Here is a 23,576-nt window from a genome sequence, read left to right as displayed (position 1 = left end):
TGTCTATTTAACACATGCATCAGGCTGTCAGTTTATTTATAGTAAAGGGGAGACCTGTGTGGGCAGTGTTTAAATCCAGTAGATCAGGGCTTTGGAGGCAGGCAGAGTGGCAATGATTCATAGTTCAACCCATAGTCCCTATCTCCCAGTGTCCCTCATAATTAAAGTCGGAGCATATGGCCTTGTGACCATGCAAGCACAGAGGTATCTGCTGAACATTTTTGGCATTTTATTTTCGTCGTCACCGGCAACGATGGTCCCTTAGCCTTTCTTCAGGGCAGCGGAAATGAAAAGCATGTCACCTTGAGTTGTCACAAACCACATCTGCCAGCCTAATTACCACGTGTTTGAGGCATATTAATAATGTGTTTGTCAGTATGGTTTGTAAGATGTTAGCTGTATTTGTTGAAAACATTGCTTTATGGACACAACCACACCTGGAGTAATACTTTGTTGCAGTTGTTGTTGCTGCTTACAACAGCTACAAACTTTTTGTCAGACCCACAGCACTTTTTAAAGTTTTGATTTAATTTTTGAATTTGCTCTTTTACCTTTGGACCAGATAGTGCTTTTGAAGCAGATGACTTATAAATGTAGAATTATGCACGAGTGATGGTTAATCTCCAACTGAATTGTTAATTAAATATGATTTTTCTCTGGAATAAGCAGATGAGCTTGGTCAAAATGCATCAAAAGATATAATCTAATGGTTAGTTAGTTGGCAGTGCAGTGCTATGATTGAAATGCTTAGTGGACAGAATGTGAGGTATACACAAGTTCACCCTCCTACTTCAGCATGTGTCCAAAATCTGATACTGTAATTAGCACTAAAGGAGGATAAATGAATGTCAATGTTAAAATCTTGCCTACAGCACATCCCTGCAAAGGTTATATTACAGTATATATTGTCTAATGCAATGTCAGGGCAGGGCTGCCAGCATACTCAAACCTCTTCAGATGACCCATAACACAGAGACGTGTCTCATTTTGATTGACGCGTCACACTTCTGTTTATATTGGCTTCCAGTAGCTGCCTGCATCAGATTCAAAGCTCTGAACTATTCTTTTAGATGGCCAACTCAACAGCACATTTGTACCTGAACATTCTCTTCCAGAACTCCAAAAAAACCTTCTTCACCCACTGCACTTCGCCAGCAGAGTCCAGTGGTCCGTACATTTCACCAAAAGTTCCAAAGCAAACCTCTTCAGCTCAGAGGTCACACCACAAAGGAAGGAACAACCTAAGTCTGCACGTTAAGCAGCACAACGGAAATGTTTTACTGTCTGCATCTGGCACTTTCTTCTCGCGAAATTGAAACACTTGCTTTGTACCTAATGTGTTAGTTGGTTTAGATAAGTGTCTGCCAAATGACTAAATGTAAATTTAGTCATAAATGTAGACTGTATTATACAAAAATGTTAAAGAGCAAGTTTGAGGAAACTTTATACACCAATCATAAATCGTACTAAAGAATAATATGCAAGTACATTTACTGGTAAGTAGATATCAGGTTAAACATCAGATAAACTCAGGTTCAAATAAAATAATGCTATAAAGTAACCACATATCTTTCTCCTTGTTATGAGATTTCTGTGGCTCATTAATTGACTCAGTAATTCTGTGAACTCTGACCTTAATTCTATTTGTGTTGCCAGAGGTATGTGGTCCTGTAATATTTTAAAATGCCTTAGTGCAAATACTGATCACTGATTTTCTCAACATAAGCACTGATTTGTATTTTTTGTTGAATAAGGCTGTTGATGACTGAAATTTTTCAAACTTCAGTTGTGTACTGCAGAAATAATGCAGCAGACAACGTGGAGAATTCAGGATCGCACTTCTTACAACTCCAGTCAGGTTTTACAGCAGGAAGATGGTCTTAGTGCTTTTTAGGTGAATAAAGTTATAGCCTTGTTTTCTGGTCTGGAGGCTACAAACAGACACAGCTGTAGACACAGCAAACTGTCACACACAGTCATGTTTATTAGTTTAGGGCAAATTATCATTGTTGTTGAAACTTCAATGTCACCACCCCATATAGTTGTTATTCACAAATTTTAACAGCACCAATTTTTACCCTGAGTATTTCTTTTAAACTCTTTTAGTCGCACAAAACTATCAGTGACGAGGACTTAATGACATTATGTGTAATATTGTTTTCATAAAGGGTATCACAGGCTGAGACTTAGTGGCTGTGCTAGTGGCTTTGATGTCTCCTTCTTCTAACTTAGTTTGGAAGCATGGCTCACGTGTATTGTGTTTTTGCAGAGGCAAAGCTTACTTACTTACTTCTTGGAGGCACTTTATGTTAGTTACATTTTCAGACGGACTTTGGATGGAGATGGATTTAGAAACGATCGCTCTGTTAATGATCTCTCCCTTATTCAGCCTTTAACTCAGGTACTTGCTCCCATCTGCAGCCTTTTGTTGCCTGCAAATTACTGAACATAAGTAATTTAAAGCAATTCACACAAGCAGAACAGTTTTATATTGCTGGGATGTTTAAGATTCAGTCTGATAGAAATCTTAGTCCATCATTATTTAATGATTGCTTTATAGACAAACCCGGTAACAGGAATCATTATAGCATTGTAACAAGCTTTCAAGGAGGTTGCTCAGGAGAGTTACAAAGGCAGCTCTGCTTTCATTACGTCATGGTGGGGGGGTTAAGATTTAGCCTAGAACCTAGATGGGAAACATGAGGAAACGATCGCAATTCTGCCATAGATAATGCAGCAATTTTAGGCTGCTAAATCTGTACATTGTCCTCTGCCTTGAAGTTAGGGACATGCAACACAATCCGACACAATGTGATACTTTGTGATGTAGTATATTACATTACAGTACATCATGATGCAAAACAATGTGATGGAATGTATATAGTATGATATCCTAATACAATGAGATCTGCTACAGCACGATACGGTAATGATGCAATGTGGTATGATGCAATAACAATACGATGCAGTTCATTACATTAATATTTGATGTGATCAATACAATAAGATGAAATACAGTACAATACAATGCAGTTATTCAATGCTACTTTGTCATTGTACTATGAATTAATGTTACATTTAAAGGCAAAGTAACAATCACACAAGACACTTTCTAACACTCATATATAGCAGATTTAGAGATACCACAGATTTAAAGGTAGAGGCCAATCCATGGTTTTCGTTCATATGACCTTGTGTCTTTGCTCAACCTGCTATTTGCTCTATGAATCTCAAGACCTTGTTTAGTAAGACTACTTACACCAGACCACCGATTATGCAAAGGCCTGTTTATGAAAACTTGATTTTGAATTTTTCCATCCTATATAGGTGCACTCATTCTTTTGCATCTGTGAACTGTAATAAAATTGTACGTTTTGTCCTGGTTAAAAACTACTGGAAGTAAATAAAAAGTCACTGAATCACCTAATCCATTATGTGGAAGACATGAATGTCTTTCCAAACTGTCTTTGTGGTAGACATTTTACTATGAATCAAAAGTGTCAACCCACTAGGGGATATATATCTATATCTATCTATCTATATATATCTATATCTATATATCTATATATCTATATCTATAGATAGATAGATAGATAGATAGATCGATATAGATATATACACACACACACATACACACACAGGGAAAAAACGTCTTTGCTAAAGTTTATCAAGTTGATGAATATTTTTAAATCTTCTGTTATACTGCAAAGTGTTTTAATCGGTCAGTCAGTCATTTTTTTCCCACGTATCCAATAAAATATTTCAAGATTTTACTGGACATTTGAAAGAAATTTCTTTCTAGTGGGGACAGTAATCACTGTTACATGCATATCTCTTTCACAGTCACAGGTCTGATGTCCATGGGGCAACCTATCCAATATTTTTTCGAGATATTTCATTGTAGACTAAAGTGGTGGACTGGCCGCCAACATTGTCATCTGTAAAGCCCCATCGCTATCCTGGCTAAAAGTCCTCCAGCTATCCAACAAAGTCACAGGGAGTGTGGGTTGAGTTCTATTTGAGAGGACTAGGAATGGCATAAAAAATGGCCACAGAAAAGATGCTAGGAAGTGTCACAGGGACCACAGTGCCTAGAGGAATAACAGGATTCACAGGACATGGCTGGAAACCCCTTTTTTCTGCAATAGTTCACAGCAACACTAATTCTGACTTTGGCCATGGTCCAAATGTCATAGTACTTCAGAGGCCACCAAAGACATTTTCTGGTTGAACATGGTCCATAGGGACAGTAATGTTAGGATTAGTGTAAGCACTTTGTGGAGACTACCTGCCTGAAAGGAGCTGAGCACCAGTGGTGAAGGTCAGTATTATGATAATTCTCCTCAGTAATCTTTCCTTGCCTTGAATTATGGAAAGATTCCCATCCCCATGGTGTCTGCTCACCGTTTCTGGGTGCCAACATTTTGTTCCAGCATTCTTCTTTTTTTTTTTTTTTTTATAGGAGCAGCCTGGGGAAGAAATCAGGGCTATGCTGTATTACATTTAGTTTCCCATTAGATTAGTGAATGGACCCGCTGCTTTATTATTGAAGCGTCCTGCTACGCTAAGGGCCTGCAACTTTGTGTGCTCCTTCCTCCTCACTCACTCTTCCCCCTCTCTTCCCTACTAAAGCATTCATTCCCTGGCTTATCCACGAGTGAAATGGAGCACAGGCCAAGCTAGTTAATGGGGTTCTATGAGCCATAAGATTACTTTCCTACCTAGGCTCATTCCTATGAATCTTTCTTAGAGAAGCGACTAAAATAACAAATCACTTGGAGCCGTAAGGCAAAGATACAGGAGGACTGTTGGGTGTTTAGACAGGCTGCGCTTTCCATCAGCTCTGTGCTCTCTCTGTCAAGCATCAACAAGCCCTGCACTTGTCTGATATTCTCTGCCCTGCTTCCCGATGGGACGGAGTCACAGATGTTAACAAGAAAACTCAATTTACATTCCCAAAGCAGCGTAATTGGAGCTAGAACAAAAATGGCAGGAGTTTTTCCTTCCTTTCCCCAATTGAAATCACAAATGATATTAAGCTGCTGTTGTTGTTTTTTTGCTGACATGTTTTTCCTCTATCCAGCCACTCAGCTATTCAAAATGTGTTTTGGGATTTGTAAGTCTCATTACCTGTACTACACATGAAATCTGAATTATTTAATGGAGTTTTCTGCTTAGTCCAAATAAAAGATTGTACATATTATTGGTAGCAATAGTGACCCTGTGCCAGCTTAAATATACAAAGTAGTGCCGTGGAATTTGCGAAAATTGATTTTGGATTTATTCTGTGCCTTTCTGGCCCTTCATGTAAGTTTCTAAAAAATGAAACTATAAAATGAATGTTAAAAAACAGATAATCTTGATGACTATACATTTTAACACTAAAGCTCATTTTAATTACTTTAATCTTTATTTCTATTCTTTAAAGAAATGCAATGATGAAACGTATTCCAAATCTAAAAAAGGCACAGTGCAGTCCTGCTATCATGAATGTTAGCTGGACTGTTTTTTGACATGAAATTATTTTAATGATATACATTATTTTTACTTTAATATTAGTTTAAACAAACAAAATGTTTTGACAAATAGTCTCTTTAAGTTGTAACATCCCATAATCATTTATGCTGATTATTGTAACCAGTTATAGTATTTTAAGTTAAATTTACATAAATTATATTAGGGTAATAGCAGTATTCCACTGCAATCATTTGAATTTTTAAGATGTAATACTCATTGTAACGCTGTAAACAGTCACTGGGTACATCCCAATTTCCTTAATGACATCTACATTTAACCGTCTGAGTCCTTCCCACTAAATATAAATGGAGAAATGCAAAGAAAAGACACATGCAGAGAGGAACTGAGAAGTGGGTTTTTAGAGACCCGAGATGTTTCCATCTTTCCATTGAAGCTTCATCTTCAGCGACGTCCGTTTCTGATGAAAAAAGCTGGGCTTAAATAGTTGTTGATCTTTTGAAGTAGTTTGGTTAATTGTATTTTTCTGAAAACCATCAAAATAAATAACAATTCTGAAGTTCGGCATATCTCAGAATAATCCAGGACCCATTTCACACCATCTTCTCTCGTCTCTCTGTACATTTCAATATAAATGTGAAAACAGTTAAAAAAACCTACATCCTATATTTGACGGTGCTTAGTGAGTAATTAAATACTTGAATAATCAGATGTCGGGTGCTTCATGAGCCCTTGATTTACATTGACAGCAATGCATTTATTTATTCCATAATCTGTATTTATTGATATTCTGTTTACATAGTAATTATTTACTAATCCAGATTGTGTTTATAATTATTTGTAGAAATGCATTAGTTTAAATAAATGTAAATATAATGCATTTATAGCCAAGCACAGGATGTTCAGCCCTTATTGAAATGATGATAAACAACTGATCAGACTCTCCTGGTCTTTACTACAAGAGATTGCCTTCATTTACACCACTTGTGGTATTTTCACCATGCATTCAGAACAAACAGACAAACTATCAGGGAAATACCAACATTACTGTAGTGGTGCAGCTGGTCCTTATATAACTTTATACAGCAGTCAGTCACAACATTAATACCACATGGTGGTTTTAAGCTGATGTTGAACAGGGGTCAGCATGGAACATTTTTAAAGTATGCCGTGATTAACAGGTGTCACACAGGGTGCACTACAGTTTACAACATATGTGACTGTGTGGCTGTAGATGGGTCCTAGTGCTCATGCGGACACCTGTCCACCATCATAACATTAATATATTTGGGGTTATTGGAATATTCAGGCTCTCCAAACAAACCAAATGTTATTGGAAGTGACTGTACTTATTTTGAAAACACTATTAAGTTAATGTAGTCAGCTCTATAAAATTGTGGAAAACATGTAAGCTTAAGAGCATTGGCTCTTAATCCTGGGTAGTTAGAAAACAAGCAGAGCGAGGGGTCCTTTAGGACCAAGACTGAGAACCACGGTGTTAAGGGACCACAGAATGAAAGAGAAATTATTTTGCTTTCGTGCTGCTTCTCTTTATTTCTTTTCTTTCTTTTACCACACCCTGAAAAAACAGACGGCCTCTAACGGAGATGGATCACAAAACCGAAAAAAAGTAGGAACTTAACTCCGATCTTAATTGTGGGATTCATAGCAGGACTGGGGTTCTAAGAGAATGGGAATATTGATTCAAATGTACTTTGATTTAGTATAACTGCAGTGCATCCAAGGCCTTACATTGCCATGTGTATATACGGTATAAGAGAAACCTGCTTTATTATTGATGCTTCCTTCTCACCTGGTGTAATTATTTGTTTTTGTTGCCTGGCTACTTCTCTTAGGACACTAAGAATTACTGATTTACTGGCCTTTGCCAGCCATTCTCCAATTTATTCATGTTTCACATTGTATTTTAAATACATAAAATGCTTGTAGTAACTACGTAAGATTCTAGTATTTGTCACCTTACGTTAGGCTGCATCTCATTTTTCAAACTTTAAATATTTTTTTATCAGTAACAGCGGGTGACACTGCAGGTTTATTCAAAATGCATCTACCTACTGCAAACTCATAAGAGTTCTTCGTGCCTCCTAGTAACCTTAGAAGATGTAGTTGTTTTTTTTTTTAAGAGGTTTAATCCAGCTTAAGAATAACGTGGCTCCTGATTTCTAACTCTATTTTTTCCGACCTTTACTGTATGTCCTTAATCAAGACTTTGCGACTGGTGCATTGGTTTTGTTACTGCATTTCACAACAGCCATTTTTGCTCTCTTAATTGGTTCTATTACTGTTCATAGATAAGCAAATGAAGCTACTTTCAGTTTAATTTTTTGATCTATGTATAACACAGTTACACTATGTGTCCCTCATTACAGATAGATTAACATAGATTTTTCAGCTTTTTTTTAAATTGCCAATACCTGTAACTTTTTCCGTTGGAGAGTATCATTCATTTCCTTTTAGACATAGAGCTACACACAATCTCTTTGAAATGTATTCACCATAAATAGAAGAAATTTTACAAAAAGCAAGTAATGATTCAGACGTTTGGCATATCACACATTTTCTCAGTTGTTTACTTGGGAAAAGTAGCTATTTCACAGTATAAAATGTTCCTACAAGTCTCAGTAAACTTATCTAAATTTCAAAAATGACACAAAGTGCCACTGTGTACAAAGTGTGATCTAGCTGCAATCAAACCCACCACCAGCCTTCCAAACACAGGACTTTATTAAACCTGCCACTTAACCACTTCCAATGATCGGTTTTATTTTTTTTTTAGCACATGAACAAAAAACAATAAGTTAACCTACGTCTGCATTGTTTTCAGATGCCCTTAAAGGATTGTTGTTTATATCAGTACTGACGGAAAATGTCAGTTTCTTATTACTGAATGTAATCTCACTTTACAGGTAGAACTATTATAAAGTATTATTTGTCAATAATCCACAGACACTAAAACCAACAATTAATTTAGTCAAACTGCATTTATTGTCAGTGTGTAGCCTGGATTGGGTTGTTGGCCTGTACCATACACTTCCATTGTTGTCCAAAGGCCAATAGAAACAGGAGTGACACCAATCCATTGAGTAACAAATAGATTTAAATCTGTGTTGATTCTTGGTTTATTGTGTTGCATTGTCTTATATGGTGCCTCCCATGTTTTGGTTCTTACATCATTATAGTAGTGTGGACAACATTCAGTATAAAAGCTGGCAGTTAAATTATTAATGTGGTTATTATAGGACTTCTTTGCTTAATTTCAAGACCCCATACAGTTGATTATGTGTCACTCAGTGTGTTTTAACCAGGCAGCCTGTTGGCCAGTTCAAAGAGGAGCCTGACATGGAATTCACATTTTTGAGTTTGGGAAATAGTTACGCATACAGTCACAGTCCCTTTGAACATACAATAATATATCTCTACTTCTAGCTGAAAAATGCCTCCAAAAGACATCACTTGAAGGAACCTTCAGACCAGATTATGTAATCATGTCAACCTGCTTTTCCAGAGCTCCTCCAGATGACATCATCTGAACTCCCAATTATGACAATGTTTAAAATTGATTAATATACATTTACACCGTAAACTAAAGCCATAGAAAGCAAGTTGAACATTTATGAAGTCGCACTTTAATAGTGTAGTGAAGGCATTATTAATTTGATCCCGGGCTCGTTATATAGCATTGTTATTCAGGCAGTTTAAAGCTTACAACAGTCCTCACCGCTGATAACTGTCAGACTATCTGTAGGTTGTTTCCTCAGGTTTGACAAGGAGCATTTCACTGCAGTTAAACATGTTTAGCATTTCTGTACAATTAAGTCCTTTTCTGATTTCAGAAATGGAATATTGTCTAATTTTCAGCACTGGAACGACAACATAGACCACCTGCCTTGGCCTGGTTGGCTGGCCGTAGCCAGGTATGGCAGCAGTTGTTTGGCAATTGGCATCAACTAGAGGCAGTTGAAAGTCAAACAAGAGAACCCGTATAAAAGAACACTCAAAATTTCAGCACCTTCTGCCAGAAAAGTAGGTGTAGAGACAGCTCTATGTAAGCCATCTTACCCTTGATAGTGTTGCACTTAAATTTGCTGATCTGCCCTGTCCAGAAATCTGTAAACATTTCCTGCATGGCAAAAAAGTAACAGACTGAATGATGTATATTTACCGAACAAAATATCTTAAGATATAACGCCATATTAATCAGCAAAATTTGGATTTGTAACTGCAATTTAATGACATTTCTGCTCAGAAATTATAACTTAAAACAATCCTTTTTTTCAAATGTGAATACATTTAAAGTAACTAGTTACACCCTATTTAAAATGAATGTAGTGACCAAAACATTAGATACACCTTTTATAATGGGCTCCAGTACAACTCCACTAACCACTATGACCTCAATAATAAAGTGCAATTATCACCTTTCTGAGAAATTATAACATTGTAGAAGTAGAATTTTTGGCAGAAGTGCTGTGTTTAAATTGCTTTAGATTGTACGGGTGTACCTAATAAAGTGGCGAGTGTGTGTGTGTGATCAGTCTCTTCCAAACATATCACAGTGAAAATTAAACTGCAATTAACTGGCAAAAAAGAGGATTGTGTCTGAAAACAAAATTATTCCAACTTTATGGGCAACAGTGTATACAAGCTTAATTAAAAGTTGGGATGATGTGTAAACAAATCTAAACAGAATACAATGATTGACCCATAGTTTATTCACAGTAGAACATAAACAACATATCAGATGTTGAAACTGAGACATTTTATCATTTCATGGAAAATATTAGCTCATGTTAAAGTAAAAATGTGACGTCACATAAAACACCAGTTCTCAAAGCATATGTGTAAAGTATACATTCAAGTACAAAGTTCACATTTAAGTTGATGCATTCACTGAGTGTCCACCTCAGATTTTTACTCAGTTCTCTGCTAAATGTGTAAATGTTCTGAACTAGGCTGTACACAGACACGGTTAGGGCCAGACAATGTTATATGACATTTTTTGTTTTACCATTTGCTCAAGTGCTTTAATGCAAGTAACAGTAACTTATTTATTTGGTGGTCTTTTCCTGTAAAATGATAAATTTTCACTATGTCCGTGTTGTTAGAGGCATTTTATGCCTTGTGTTTTTTTACAAAGGGAAACTACTCTAGAACTTAAGGCATCCCTGAATGAGCTGCTTCTCTGAAAGGCTCTGGCACCGACTGCAGGGAGAGAGACTGTGAACTTGGAGATGTTTGCAAAGTGAAGTTCAGTCAAATTAATCATTCTGTCAGACAATGAGAGCAGAGCACCCCAGGGCTAAAAGGAAGACAAGGCCTTTCAGCAAGAAGAAGAATACGCTGTGCTACTGTATATGTTTTGGGCTTGTTATTCATTTTCACTAAGCGGGGGCGGGGGATGGGGAAGGGATAGTGTAGTAGTGTACGTTTGCACTCTCTGTGCCGGGGAATATATCTATCGTTCCGGGAAGCCATTTCCCCAAAGAGGGGATAAATGGATGTAGCTGAAGGTGAGGACAATGCAGGAACATCACATTTAGAGGCTTATTCATCAAGTTCATAGTTGGTGTCAGGCCTCTGCCAAATGTTGCATTTTCATAGCACCTTTGTAGAAGAACTGTTACTGGCCTTGCACACGCGTAACACTCATCATACTTCAAATGTTATTTGTGTCTCCGTTTTCATGCTAAAATACATGAGACAGGATTGATTTTGTTGCTCAGCTTTAATGTGTTGGGACACCTGTAATTATATAGATGGCCTGACCAGGACCAACTCCATCTAAACATGGTGGTAGGTGTCCTGAGTAGTTTTTACTGCTTTCATATTAAAGGGGTGATGGTGGCTTAGGGGACTGCAATAAGCCTGACTTTACTGCCCAAGTCACATTTACGTAAATGGACCCTCACTTATATAGCGCTTTTATACCTATTGGCAGTCAAAGCACTTTACACTGCTTATCATTCACCCATTCGCACTCGCAACTACACACACTCACACAACGATGGGGAGCTGCTATGCAGCTGGCCAACACTCACCGGGAGCAACCAAGTTGGGGTTCATTCGACATGTGACCAGAGGAGCCGGAGATTGAACCAGCAACTGCGAGATTGGTGGACAACTGCTTTACCTTCCTGCACCACAGTCACCATAAAAGCACAACAGTAGAAGGCTGGTGGACAAAGAGACACTCATTCATTCATTCGTCATTTCCTCCCCTCAGAACCAAATTTGGAAAACTACAAAAATCACCAGAAAGCCAGTGTTTTTACAGTTTTGGTTTTTATTCATTGCAGCTGCTTCAAGTATGACCATCCAGCAAAAGAGAGGAGAAATCCAGTCATGGCTGGTACTGAGCAGGATGACAAAAATGTTTCCTTTTTTTTCTTGATTCTGTAGTTTTCACTTTATATCACAGTATTTTCTCATTTATGCATGTCATAAAAATATATGCTAATATATTGCATTCTACAAGTAAGAAGCATTTTTAGTTAAAATTCATAATTCAATTCATGTTGTCATTTAAATCCAGGTATTGAATTATTAAGATGGTTTTTGGTGATTCTAATACAAATTAAGCCTGATGATAAGCCTGTTTAAATATAATATGAATATATATATATAAATTCATTCAATGAGATATTTTGTTCTAGAAATAACATTACATTTTGGTTTTTAAATTATAACATTTTATATAACACAACATGGGTCAAACAGAATAACAGTAACTTTTGTTACTAATTTTGACTGCAGACATGTGGGATGCTAGTTACAGGAAGCATTTTAAATTTCACTATATTCCATACATTCATGATCTGTTCTAACAAATCTGTTCAGGCCATTTAACTTAGTTTTATTATTTAAAAATATTCTGCTAATCAAAAATCTAAAGTCACAATTTTTATCTCTTGATTTATCTTATTTTGTTCGTTTTAAGTTAATTATGGGTTTCTTCTATTTTCCTGGAAGGGGACCAGCAGTTTCATCCACGTCTGTACAATTAATCTGTAGCAGCACATACATTTTGAAAGAAACCTTATTGTAAATTAATTGTTTGAGTACTTTAAGTGTATTTGGTTACTTACAATACAATATGCACTCTTTATGGTTATGTGTAGGCACTTACAGCACTTGTTTTTTTGCCATAGAGTGACAGACAGGATTCTGTTTCCTTGTGTGACAGTTAAATGCTTTGTACAGCTGCCATTCACACCATGTCATTGGGAAAACAATTTGTAATACATGAATGTGCAGTGCACATAAAGCCCCACCCTTCACTGGAGATGAGAGATTCTTTGCTATAACCATCTACTGTCAAGTTTTCTTCCTCCTTTTCATCTTTTCATGCATGCGATGCACCATGCTGCGCTCCCCTCTTGGCTTCCTCTCATGTCTCAATTTATCGCTCGCACATGCCGCACCTCTTGGTTTATCTAAGCTGAAACATTTTCTTTAACTGTTTTTTGCCATTAATAACACAATATGTATTTTTCTCATATGTGATTGAGCATTTGATTGACCCTGCAGTTAAAATGCAATGGGTACCTTCCTGAGGCAATATTGATTTCAGTAGGAAAAGGTCTTTCATTTGTGGCAATTGTAGTTTTCAATATTATAACAATAATGTGGCAAACATGCACCATATCAGTTAAAGGAGATGAGTCTTTTCAAACCTGTAATCATTGAATATTTCTGAGAAATTAATCAGCCAAGTGTGGAGCTGTTAGCACTGTTGCCTCACAGATAGAAGGTCCTTGTTTCCAGGCTACCTGCCGGCTTTCCGTGTGGAGTTTACATGTTTGCATGCTTGCGTGGGTTTCCTCTGGGTACTCTGATTTCCTCCCACATTCCAAATACATGCATGTTAGATAATAGGTGGCTCTAAAATTGCCCGTAGTTGTGAATGTGAGTGTGAATGGTTGTCTGTCTGTGTTTGTCTCTCTTTGTTGGCTCTGAAATGAACGGGCGACCTGTCTAGGGTGTACCCCATCCACCGACCTATAGTAAGACTTTAGTTGGTAACATTTTTTATATTTTCTGGACATCTCTGTTTAACCTTAAAGTAGGTGGTGTAGAGGGAGAGAGAGAGAGAGTTTACCTCTCATGTACGAATTTTCTGGATTCAACCTGAGATAATATAATATCTTCGTTGTAAGGCATTTAGGGACCAAACAGTGCTAAGGGCCACATCTTCTCAGTGAAAGAAGCTGGTTGGCAGATAGGGATCCATCCCATCCCGCTAATGAAAGTGTGTTCATTGTTGTGGCATCACATAAATGAATGAAAACTAGTTCATTTATTTGGAATGCAATTTCAACTTTGTGAACTATAAATGGTAACTAGTTTATTTTAATCTGTAAACTGAACTTGGAGCTAGCTCTTGTAAACTATACTTGTATGACTTTATTTATTTACTTAGCAGTTACAAAGCAACAAGCTCGGATTTGGGGCTCCACCACAGGATGTAACAGGGTACTAAATATTTCATTATGTTCACTTTGTAGTTATTATGTCTGTCTGATGCTTGGTGCTGAGCAGGTAGTGTACACTAGGTTTTTAGAGAGAGAACAAGTCTAACAACTACACTATATGAGAGCACTAGAAGTGAATAACAACAGTAAAGTTGAAGTTTGGATGTTTAAAGAGCTGTGCCAACCTGCAGGTTTAAATTTTTCTATTTCAGTTTATCTCTAGAGACTCCTTTCACATTGTTGCATTGTTTTTTTAATATTGTCATTTTATAGATTGCAATTATAGAAATGTCAGTGAGAGCTGCTTTAAACGGTGTCTGAGGAATAATAATGACTAACTTTTTCACACAAAATGCTTCACAGGCTATATAAAAACCTGCAGATACTGATTCCGAACCTTTAGTTGATGAGCTAATAGACACTGAACTAGTGGACCTCCACTCCATGCCTGTGTAGCGACGTCTTTGCTCCTCTGTCGATCTTTTTGAACTACAGAACAACACCACGCAGTTGTAGATTGTATCTTTTAAATTAAAAATGATATTTGGCATAAACAGACACAAGTTTGAAAAAGAGTTTCCAAGTTTTATTTTGACCTTTTGGCGTTTAACTTGCAGCGTTAACATTCACTAGCAACAGTCAGTGTAATCTGCTGCTGGCAATCTTTCTCAATTTTTAACTTCCAAAAAGATCACAGACTAACAGTGAGAAGCCTGACACTTGAATGTTTTTCACATTGGTAACGTAAAGAACTTGAAAAGAACATTATTTAGCCTCACAGTTTATGGAATCCAAGTATTTTCTCAACTTAAAACTACACGAGGCAAAAAGAAAATTCAACTATTATTAACGGGTTAATCACAATTTATAAAACAAAAATACACTGTGCCATCTGATTATTTAACCTTACTTTGAAAAAGATCTGTGCATTACTTCTTCCCACTAATGTTGTAAAATTATTGCTTCCTTTGTTGTTGATTGCTTAACGTTAGCTTAATCTAAAAACAAACTCACTATTATTTTCCACTACTTGATAGGAACTAGTTAACAGTGCATGTTGTTGCTGACTGAGAAAGTTTAACTATTTTTTGTACATTTTGTAAAACTGGCAGTGCACCAAATATTGACTGATTTTGATGTGTCAAGCATAACATGCTCGGCTTTTTTCGCTTCACTGTATTTTTTTCTGATTCATTTGTATTTGGACAAACAAAAGTGTCAAAAGAACAAACTTAATTTCACCTTGGCCTCAGAGAAGAATTTGTCACCTTTTCCAGATGCACTTGAAGGTATAATTAACTAAAATAATCATTTGACTGTAATAATAATTAGATCAGCCTTTTTTTTTTCCTTTTGGCAGGGAAGCTTTCTTTCTTTTGAGCAGAATGTGTTGTTGTGTCTGGTTGAATTCTGGTTGTGCCAACAGTTAAATTAGTCCTAATTGCGCCCTAATCATGCTTTATTTTCACAGTGGGACATTTTACAGGTGCTAAAAAGAGAATACTCTAAATCACAGAATATTGTCTTTTTAGTGAGAGGTTATTAAAGGGATTGTGTTGTTTGACTGTTTCACAGCTAGCCTCATTTTGGATCACTGCTTGCTCTCTATGATTCTATTAATATGAAATTATACAGAATCAGGAAAAAATTATTACTTTATTGTGGTAAATATAAATATATTCCTGCTTGCTTTTATTGTTCTAGTTAGATGTGACAAACAGCGGTGAGGTTTCAGAAACTATTTTCATCAAATATATATTTCCTTCAGATTAATACACCTATCAGCCACAGCATTAAATGCACCTCTTGGTGTACAGCATCTTAATTTCCTCATTTTCAGTGTGATGCAGAACCCTTGTGCTCAAAAACAGAGGGGATATTTCAGAAATTGAAGAAACTCAGCTCTGCTTTGACACAATTCACTAAGAGGAAACAGCTGGGGGTATTCGCAGTGTCTGATTGATATGAAAATACCCATGTTTAATATGAATGTGCTGTATTTTCAAGTGAGATGTTGGGCTCCTCTTTCATCTGGCACTGAAGACTTCATCCTGTCTTCTACTGTTTCTGAATCGATTTTACGTTAATGTTACCATTTCCTGTGTTTTTCTGGTGGCGAGTGAGCTGCGCATCGGGCTTGACTTTGATCTAACTTGTGAGACTTTGCTTGTTTCTCTCTCCTGTCTTAAAATATAATATTAATATTTATTAAATATTCTTCCCGATTCTTCAGGTAAAGTAACCAAGAAAGAGATGTAGGGCTCTTTGATCTAACACTGAAGACTGCACCCTCCCCTGCACTATGGAGGAGTAAATATGCATTGATATCACAGTTTTTCTGTGTGGTTTTACAGGTGTTGCAGTGAACTTGCCTGAGCCCTGCTTTAATCTGGCACCAAGAACTGCATCTATATTAATAAATGTTTTTTTGTGTGTGTGTGTGTGTGTTCATGCAGGCATGGTGAACTACAGCGAGGTGTCTGGCTACCCCCTTGTTCAGCACTGGAGCCTTCGCTCTGTGCTGTACCACGTGAAACTCAATCAGTGGGTCCTGTCTCAAGGTAAATCAGCCTGTGCTTCAGGCAATTAATTATAAATGTATATAATTTGTTATTACTGCTTGTTTATTTATGCTGGAGGAGACTACGCTCTAGTCTCTGTGGCATTAATGCTTACTTTCCCTGCGAAGAATGCACAGCACCGTCGGCTATCAATTATTCATCACATCGTAATTAATATGACACATCAGGGTTAGCAGCTCATCATAAGAGCTTGGGTACTTTGTTTAATTTTTACTTTTGATCCGATATGTGATTTACAGGCCAGCAGCCATCTTTTGATCAGACTTCTGTCGTTGTCTTTAGAGCCAACAGATACTGTGGTGATATCTTGTAATTTTGCTTAAAAGCTCTTTAGTGGCGTAGTCGTACTGTAGAAACTATAGAAAATTGGCTGCAGAGGAAAACATGTTTCTAAATCTATTCTTATCGGCAGCAGAAGGAATTTTATGGTAATACAGTTCTTAAACATATAAAGGCACCACATGGCGCATTGCTCGTGTAAGGTCGAGCTAAAAGGTTCATTATATCAAATTAAGCCCTTATTGAAACAGTCAATTATGAACCAAATTGTGCTGCTGTTGTTCCGCTGCAATGCTTGCAGAGAACCCTGACAGGCTTTAGATGGGTTGCCTTTAAGCCCAAATTAGCAAAATGTCACTTGAAATGGGCAGAAAGTTGAAAAAAACTGCCCAACTAGCAAAACTAAACAAGAGGCCGCCCAGCACTAAGACCACATCCACTCACTGTCGCTAATCACAGCCAATCAATTTCTTTGTTGACCGTAAACTCATAACTTTTAAGATTCACTAATGTGTAGAGACATTCTTATTCAGAGTGCTAATGAAGACAGTTGTGTGCAAACAGAAAAAAGCAGCTTTTTAGCAGTTCTCAAAAAAACAAAGTTTGGAAACACATTGGTACCAAAAATGATATTGTACATTTTATGTATTATTGCTAAGCCCTACGTTTTAATATCTCACAACCATAAATACAACTCCCATGACAGCACCAGAGGAAAAGTGGGAATGGCTTAAGTCATTAGTATTTATCATGGGCTCTTGAAAGTCCAAAACAAATTTCCTGGTTATCAATCTAGTAAAGCTATTACAGGACATGCTTTTGGTATATAAAATAAACGGTAAATAGGATTTATAATAATAATAATAATAAAAATAATAATAATAATAATAAATCATTGTATCCTCAGGACACCATAAATCTCTAACCCAAATTTTGTAGCAGGACATGTAAAAGTTGTTGAGATCTTCCACTAAAGGAAAGAAAAGTCAGGAAAAGCCACAGGATCATTGAGGTTCAGTATATTTTCTGTGAGCCATGAATGTCTGTACAAAATTCCATGCTGATTAATACTACAGTGGATAAATATTTCAGGTTTTCTGGACCAAAGTCAGGGTCCGTCTGAGTGACACTTCCATCCCTAGAGCCATGCTGCTAGCAAAGTTATAAATTCTTCATTTTAACGTCTAGCACTGCTTTTTTGCAAAAAATATGTAAGTGAGTGTGCACGGAAACTAAAGTAACATTGAGCTTACTCTGCTGATCATTTTCTGTAGTTTGTTTTCCTTTAAGTTGTTGATGTTTAGTCACAACAATAAAGGAACAAAACAAAGATGAAGACTTAGGCACATGTGCCAGGTCTGACTTTCTCATTTTTTCATGTGCATTTTTTAAATCTTTCTTTCTAAGCTGTGTGTTCCCTTATAAATCAGCAGTTGTTGTTTCTTACATTCACACACATATACAAGTGCTATTAAGTGCATGTCTTTACTGGGAATATCTTGCTTGTGCGTGTGCCTTTATGTCACAGTGTCATTTAGCTTGTTCCTGAGAAATGCAGGTTAAAACATTCATTAATTATAGATGGGAGAAGTAGCCAGGCTGTGACACCAGTGAAGTAGGCTACAGGTGTAGAGCAGACAAAGAGCAGACTTCATTGACCGCATATGCTTATTTAAATACTGATATTCATCTTTGCTTTCTTTTTTTTGCATTGTGTTAAAGCTATTAGTTTACTTTTGGTTAATTAGGAGCAATAGTGCATGTAAACAGTGGCTGTCACATCCAGCTGTAGGGACAGATATGCAAGGATGTGTTAACTGATAGACAGAAAGGAGGATAAAATACAGTAATTTAATTTGTGTCATATTTCTTTTTCTCTGTCTCTCTGATCACATGTCACATATAACAACACTTTGTATCTGTAGAAAGATCAGCACCCACCATGGAAACTTCACAGAATAAGAAAACTCTGGATAGGTATTTAGTCAAACAATACTTCCTCCGAATGCTCCTCCTGGCTGACACATCGGGGATAATTCTAAATATTTTCTGACGGGTTCTTCAATACTAAATATATTATGCCGTGAAACTTTCTCTGCCTTATTTCCTTGTTATTTGCCTCACTACATAACTTTCTCTTTTGGCAGTGTTTCCCAGTATAAATCAAATCGCTCGAAATATTGTGTTCAGTCATTCCGACTGGCTGGAAGGAGAGTGTCATTTAATAATTTGGATTTTTGTCATGTTTTAAGTGCATGCATTATTCAGGAATCCATCATAAACAGTTTCCATTCTGATAAGTGCAGCCACTCTACTGTAAATAGAGCCATGACACCTCTAATGCATTTCCAATGGTGCTGCTGTGGTTTGAAAGTGGCTGCCATGTCTGCTGAGGATACAGTTTCTATTTTCTCTTCCCTCAGAAGCGACTCGGCAGCCTCCATCTTTTTCACTCCCATTTCCCACTTTAGCTCATCATATTTCAACAGCCACCGGAGGGGAGAGGCTACTGATTTTTACATCTGATAGCAAAGCCCCCCATCGCTCATCCTCACTGCGCTCTCCGTCTCTCACTTCAGTGGCCTCCTAATTTAATTTTAGCGAAGTAAGAGCGAGCAGAGCGTGAGTGCTGCCATATTAATACTGTTTCTCCTAGAAATGATAATGATAAACTACTATTTCACTTTTTCTTTCCAATATTTGTAGAGAGCGAATCACAGCAAGCATGTTATCATCTTGATATAGTTTTGTCATTGTATTATATCAAACATGCTTTCTTGTGCACTTGAATTTCAGACTGTGCAGCCAGTTGTCAAATTCACTAATAATATATTAGGGGACAAGTCATTTGCTTATTTCCAATAAACTGTGCCATTACAACCCCACCCCCCCAAAAAAATTACCTTCATCAGAATAATTAATAAAAGTCTTTTTATCCCGCCACTGGGGGAGTTTCACTGCCTGCGTTCATAGAAATCCTAAAGCACAGCAGAGGATGGTGTTGTCATATCCAGTAAAGTGGCTGTCATGTTAATATCACAGATTAAACTTCAGCAGGCTGGGGAAAGTTTAGTTTTGTGAGTAAACAATGTACCGCACCTTTTTATTACTTTACAATTACAAGTGAAATTTGAACAATTCTGCAAATTGACTGTTTTAGAAACCAAGAGGTTCAGATGGTTCATAAGCCACCAAATTTATTATACAGTATGCAATATGATTTGCTTTAATGCATTTTCAAATTCGAGCTTCACAGTTGATTCTACAGCAAAAGGGACAGTGGTTCACAAAACCACACTCACGCAACCACTAACTCGCATGTTGAGCTTTTAACCGTATCACACAGTTTTTTCAACTATAGTTTTTAAGAAATGTCAGCTGCTACTAATATCTAACCTTTGTAAATATCCAAACTCACCTTGTCCAAACACTAACCACGAGTTTCTTTCAGCAGCTGTGTAAGGGCTGAAACATTTTCATTCTCTGTGGATGTTTGCAGACTTTTGAGTGGGAGTGTGCTCTATCCGAGCCCCTGCTCCTTTATACTGTTGCTCTCAGACACTGTAGTTGGCCCTGTCCACTTTACAGCACCATGAGGCTGTTCTAGTAGAAGAAAGTAGGCAAAGCCAAACAAGCCACAAACCACAATGTAGGTCTGTGGCACAGATAATCACACTAGTCCAGGCTGTTGGTTGACAAGTGACTGAACATGAGATTGATTGTTGTTTCTGTGTGGTGATTGTGGACAACAGGATTAATTTAGGAAGTGAGCAAAGTTGTATTTTAACCATTGACGCACGGCGTCCAATGAAGAGTTTTGGTTTACTTAGATTTTTCTCTATGTGAGAAGAAACCAATCCAAGACCACGTTTATAAACTGGTTCACTATGGATCGGAGCAAACCAACAGCAGGTTTGAAAACTCTAAGCTTTTACAGATATTGAAAAAATAAAAACATTGAAACACTTTGTCACCTATAACACTTTGCAGAGGTACTGATGCCAGACTATGGAGAATACCTAAACTTTTGCACATGCCAGTTATGTTATATGTTAAGTTTAATGGTATTTAATTACATGTACTATTTAAACTAGAACCATAATAGTTCAATATCAAAATAAAACTTAAACTTCTGCATATAACTATATGTGACCAATGAAAAAGGGAATAACATTCTTTTTCTGACAACAAGTAATAGCCCAGACTTGTTCCATTTATTACTGGCTAATATTAAAAACTTGAGAGTTACAGTATAATTGGCATAACTTAGTTTATTTATTGACGTTCTTACTCTTCTGTACATTTTTGTTACCCTTCTGTTACATTTTAGCATTTATCATTATCCCTATCACATGCCCACAGCTCATTTTTGCTATGGGCATCTGAAATCATGCTGTTATTAGCTGATTTGTCATTTGTGACTTCTGTAAAACACACCACACACTTTATCATAAGGGGAAGACAAGTGACAGTTGAAAAGGGAGAAAAATGCTGACAAGAAAATAATGACAGGGTTTCAGTACTAAGAACCACATTGAAACATGAGTCATCTTATTCTGTTTGAAGCAGTAGATACTCAAAGGCGGAACAAAGATGTGCAATATTTTGTGCTGACATCTTGACATCCTGCGCTTTTTATTTTTCCACATAACAATTTGTCTACATCAAGTGTCGTGATTCCCATCCTTCAACAGGTACTATGGAATTGCTTCAGAAATGTATAGTCACTCATCTATTATTGCACATGAAAACTGTTTAACATCAACAGAATTTATTTTTCACTGCAAACAAGTTAAGGTATAAGATTTTCGTTTTTTTTAGCCCATATGAACTCATGCGTTCATTTCTGTTTGGATAATCTGTTGGTTCGATGGTTTCATTAATAATAAGTAGCTGTCCCCCAAATTTATTCCTTAATTTTAAATACCCGTGTTTGTGTGTGTGTTTGTGTGTGTGTGTCAGATTCTAGGTCAGTTTCTAAACTAAATTTACCTATAATTTTTTGCTGCTACTTTCTAGGATGGATAGAAGTGTGGATCATTTTATCATCATCCTTGGATCAGCCCAAGCTGGTGGTGGTATGAATTTTGAAAGATCTGGAAAAATATCAGTGAATAGGTCCTAGTATGGAGTAAAACTTAAGTCAGAATTTAAGAATCTTAATTTAAAGTGCTTTTAATTATACAATTTAATAACAGAATCACATATGCTAATTATATCCAAATTATCAAAACATCACGAAAACATACACTTGAAGTTATTGCTATAAGTGAGACTTGGTTAACAAATGAAAAGCATTATAATGTTTTGAAAGATAATTGATAGTACAACTGTCGATATTATGGAAGAGTTCGATTTTTGAAATACATTCTTCTGAACTTAAAATCACTTTGAGTTGTATGTACTGAACACCCAGTACTTACCCAGTAAATCATGAAAGTACAATTTATATTTTTGATAAACTATGGAATAAGAAATTTTACGTTGTCAGTGGCAATTTCAGTGATGATTCCTTAGGAAGAATAAACATAAATGAACAACATAATTTTGTAATATAATGTTTAATATAATATAATGGACTTTGGCCCATTATGGATAAACCAAGTAGATTAACCAAAGAAAGTGCTATTGACTTAATATTTTCACCACTGCTCATGAGGAAGCAACATGTGCTTTCTTATTAAGTGATATCAATAATCATTCATCTTACACATTTAGCTTTTCCTCGGTTTAATTTGTCATTTCTTCATATCGAGTAGTAAACTGATACTCTACTTTGTTTTCCGATGGAGTCCAGTTGATTGTGATTGACTCTCGCCTGGCTGTAGCTAAACTGTGTCAGATGATATTTGCATAAAGCTAAACCCCTCTCAACTCCCTGTAGTGAAGCTGTAGCACTACAGGGAGTAAATGGCTGCAAGCCAGCTATTTATTGACACTGACTGGCAACGGGTACTGGCCTAGGCTTTGGTATTAGGATGTATGAATGAGAAGTAAAGTTCTGTATTTGTTCTCCAACTGCATATTCTGTTTCTCAGTGATAATAATGTAGCTACTGTTAATAATGGTGGGGGATAGATGGATGAAATCATGCAAATCCACTGGTTGCTAATCCATTTGCATCAAATTAGCATTAAAAACTTTCAAATTAGTGCCTCATTCAATCTTCAAACAACATCCCTACATCTACTGATTGTATGTCATTTTTATGACGGTGTTCGTGTGTCATTTTAACTGCATGGGACACTTTATTTACTAATTATTTGTGAAAGCCAGCAGCCATGTAGAGTTGGGGGTGTGAATTGTATAAGTATTCAGTATCTTACTACACAGTACAGCAGGCACAGTGGGAAATGATTAGAGCCATAATGTAATGGCGAGAATGTTTATCGTTGTGTAGTAACAGTAGACGTTGAGTTAGGGATTTCATTTAGTTAGTGGTAAAGCAACACCTGTACTTCATCTATGATCCATGCAGAGCCTGGAGAGGCTTTTCCTGGATTCTGCAGCTTTGTATACCCTACTTCTAGGTGAACTTAAAAAAAAAACAAAAAAAACTTTAAAAGATGCATTTTCACACTGAAGGGTAGAATAAAGAAGTAGTGGTGGAGCAGACAGAGAAACACATCTATGTTTACCCTATAACAGTAAACTTTCTTTAATAACCCCCCACAGTAATCCAGTATTATTTTAACTGAAAGCCATCACCTCATGTTTCTTTTTTTTTTTTTTTTTTTTTTTTTTTTCT

At 36.7% G+C, this 23,576-nt stretch overlaps 1 protein-coding gene across 6 annotated transcripts in view; it reads left to right on the top strand.

The window, feature by feature from the left end:
• astn1 (astrotactin 1) overlaps positions 1-23,576 on the top strand; it is a 391,153-nt gene that overhangs the window by 217,522 nt on the left and 150,055 nt on the right. For all 6 annotated transcript variants that reach the window (XM_067474376.1, XM_067474375.1, XM_067474374.1 and 3 more), the window contains one exon: positions 16,424-16,528. In XM_067474376.1, coding sequence (XP_067330477.1) covers positions 16,424-16,528 — 105 coding nt within the window. The remainder of the gene's footprint in view (positions 1-16,423; positions 16,529-23,576) is intronic.

Source organism: Channa argus, chromosome 14, assembly GCF_033026475.1.
Source record: "Channa argus isolate prfri chromosome 14, Channa argus male v1.0, whole genome shotgun sequence".
Taxonomy (NCBI): Eukaryota; Metazoa; Chordata; class Actinopteri; order Anabantiformes; family Channidae; genus Channa; species Channa argus.
Note: the sequence above shows the minus strand (reverse complement) of the source record. Positions and strands in the feature narration are given on the sequence as shown.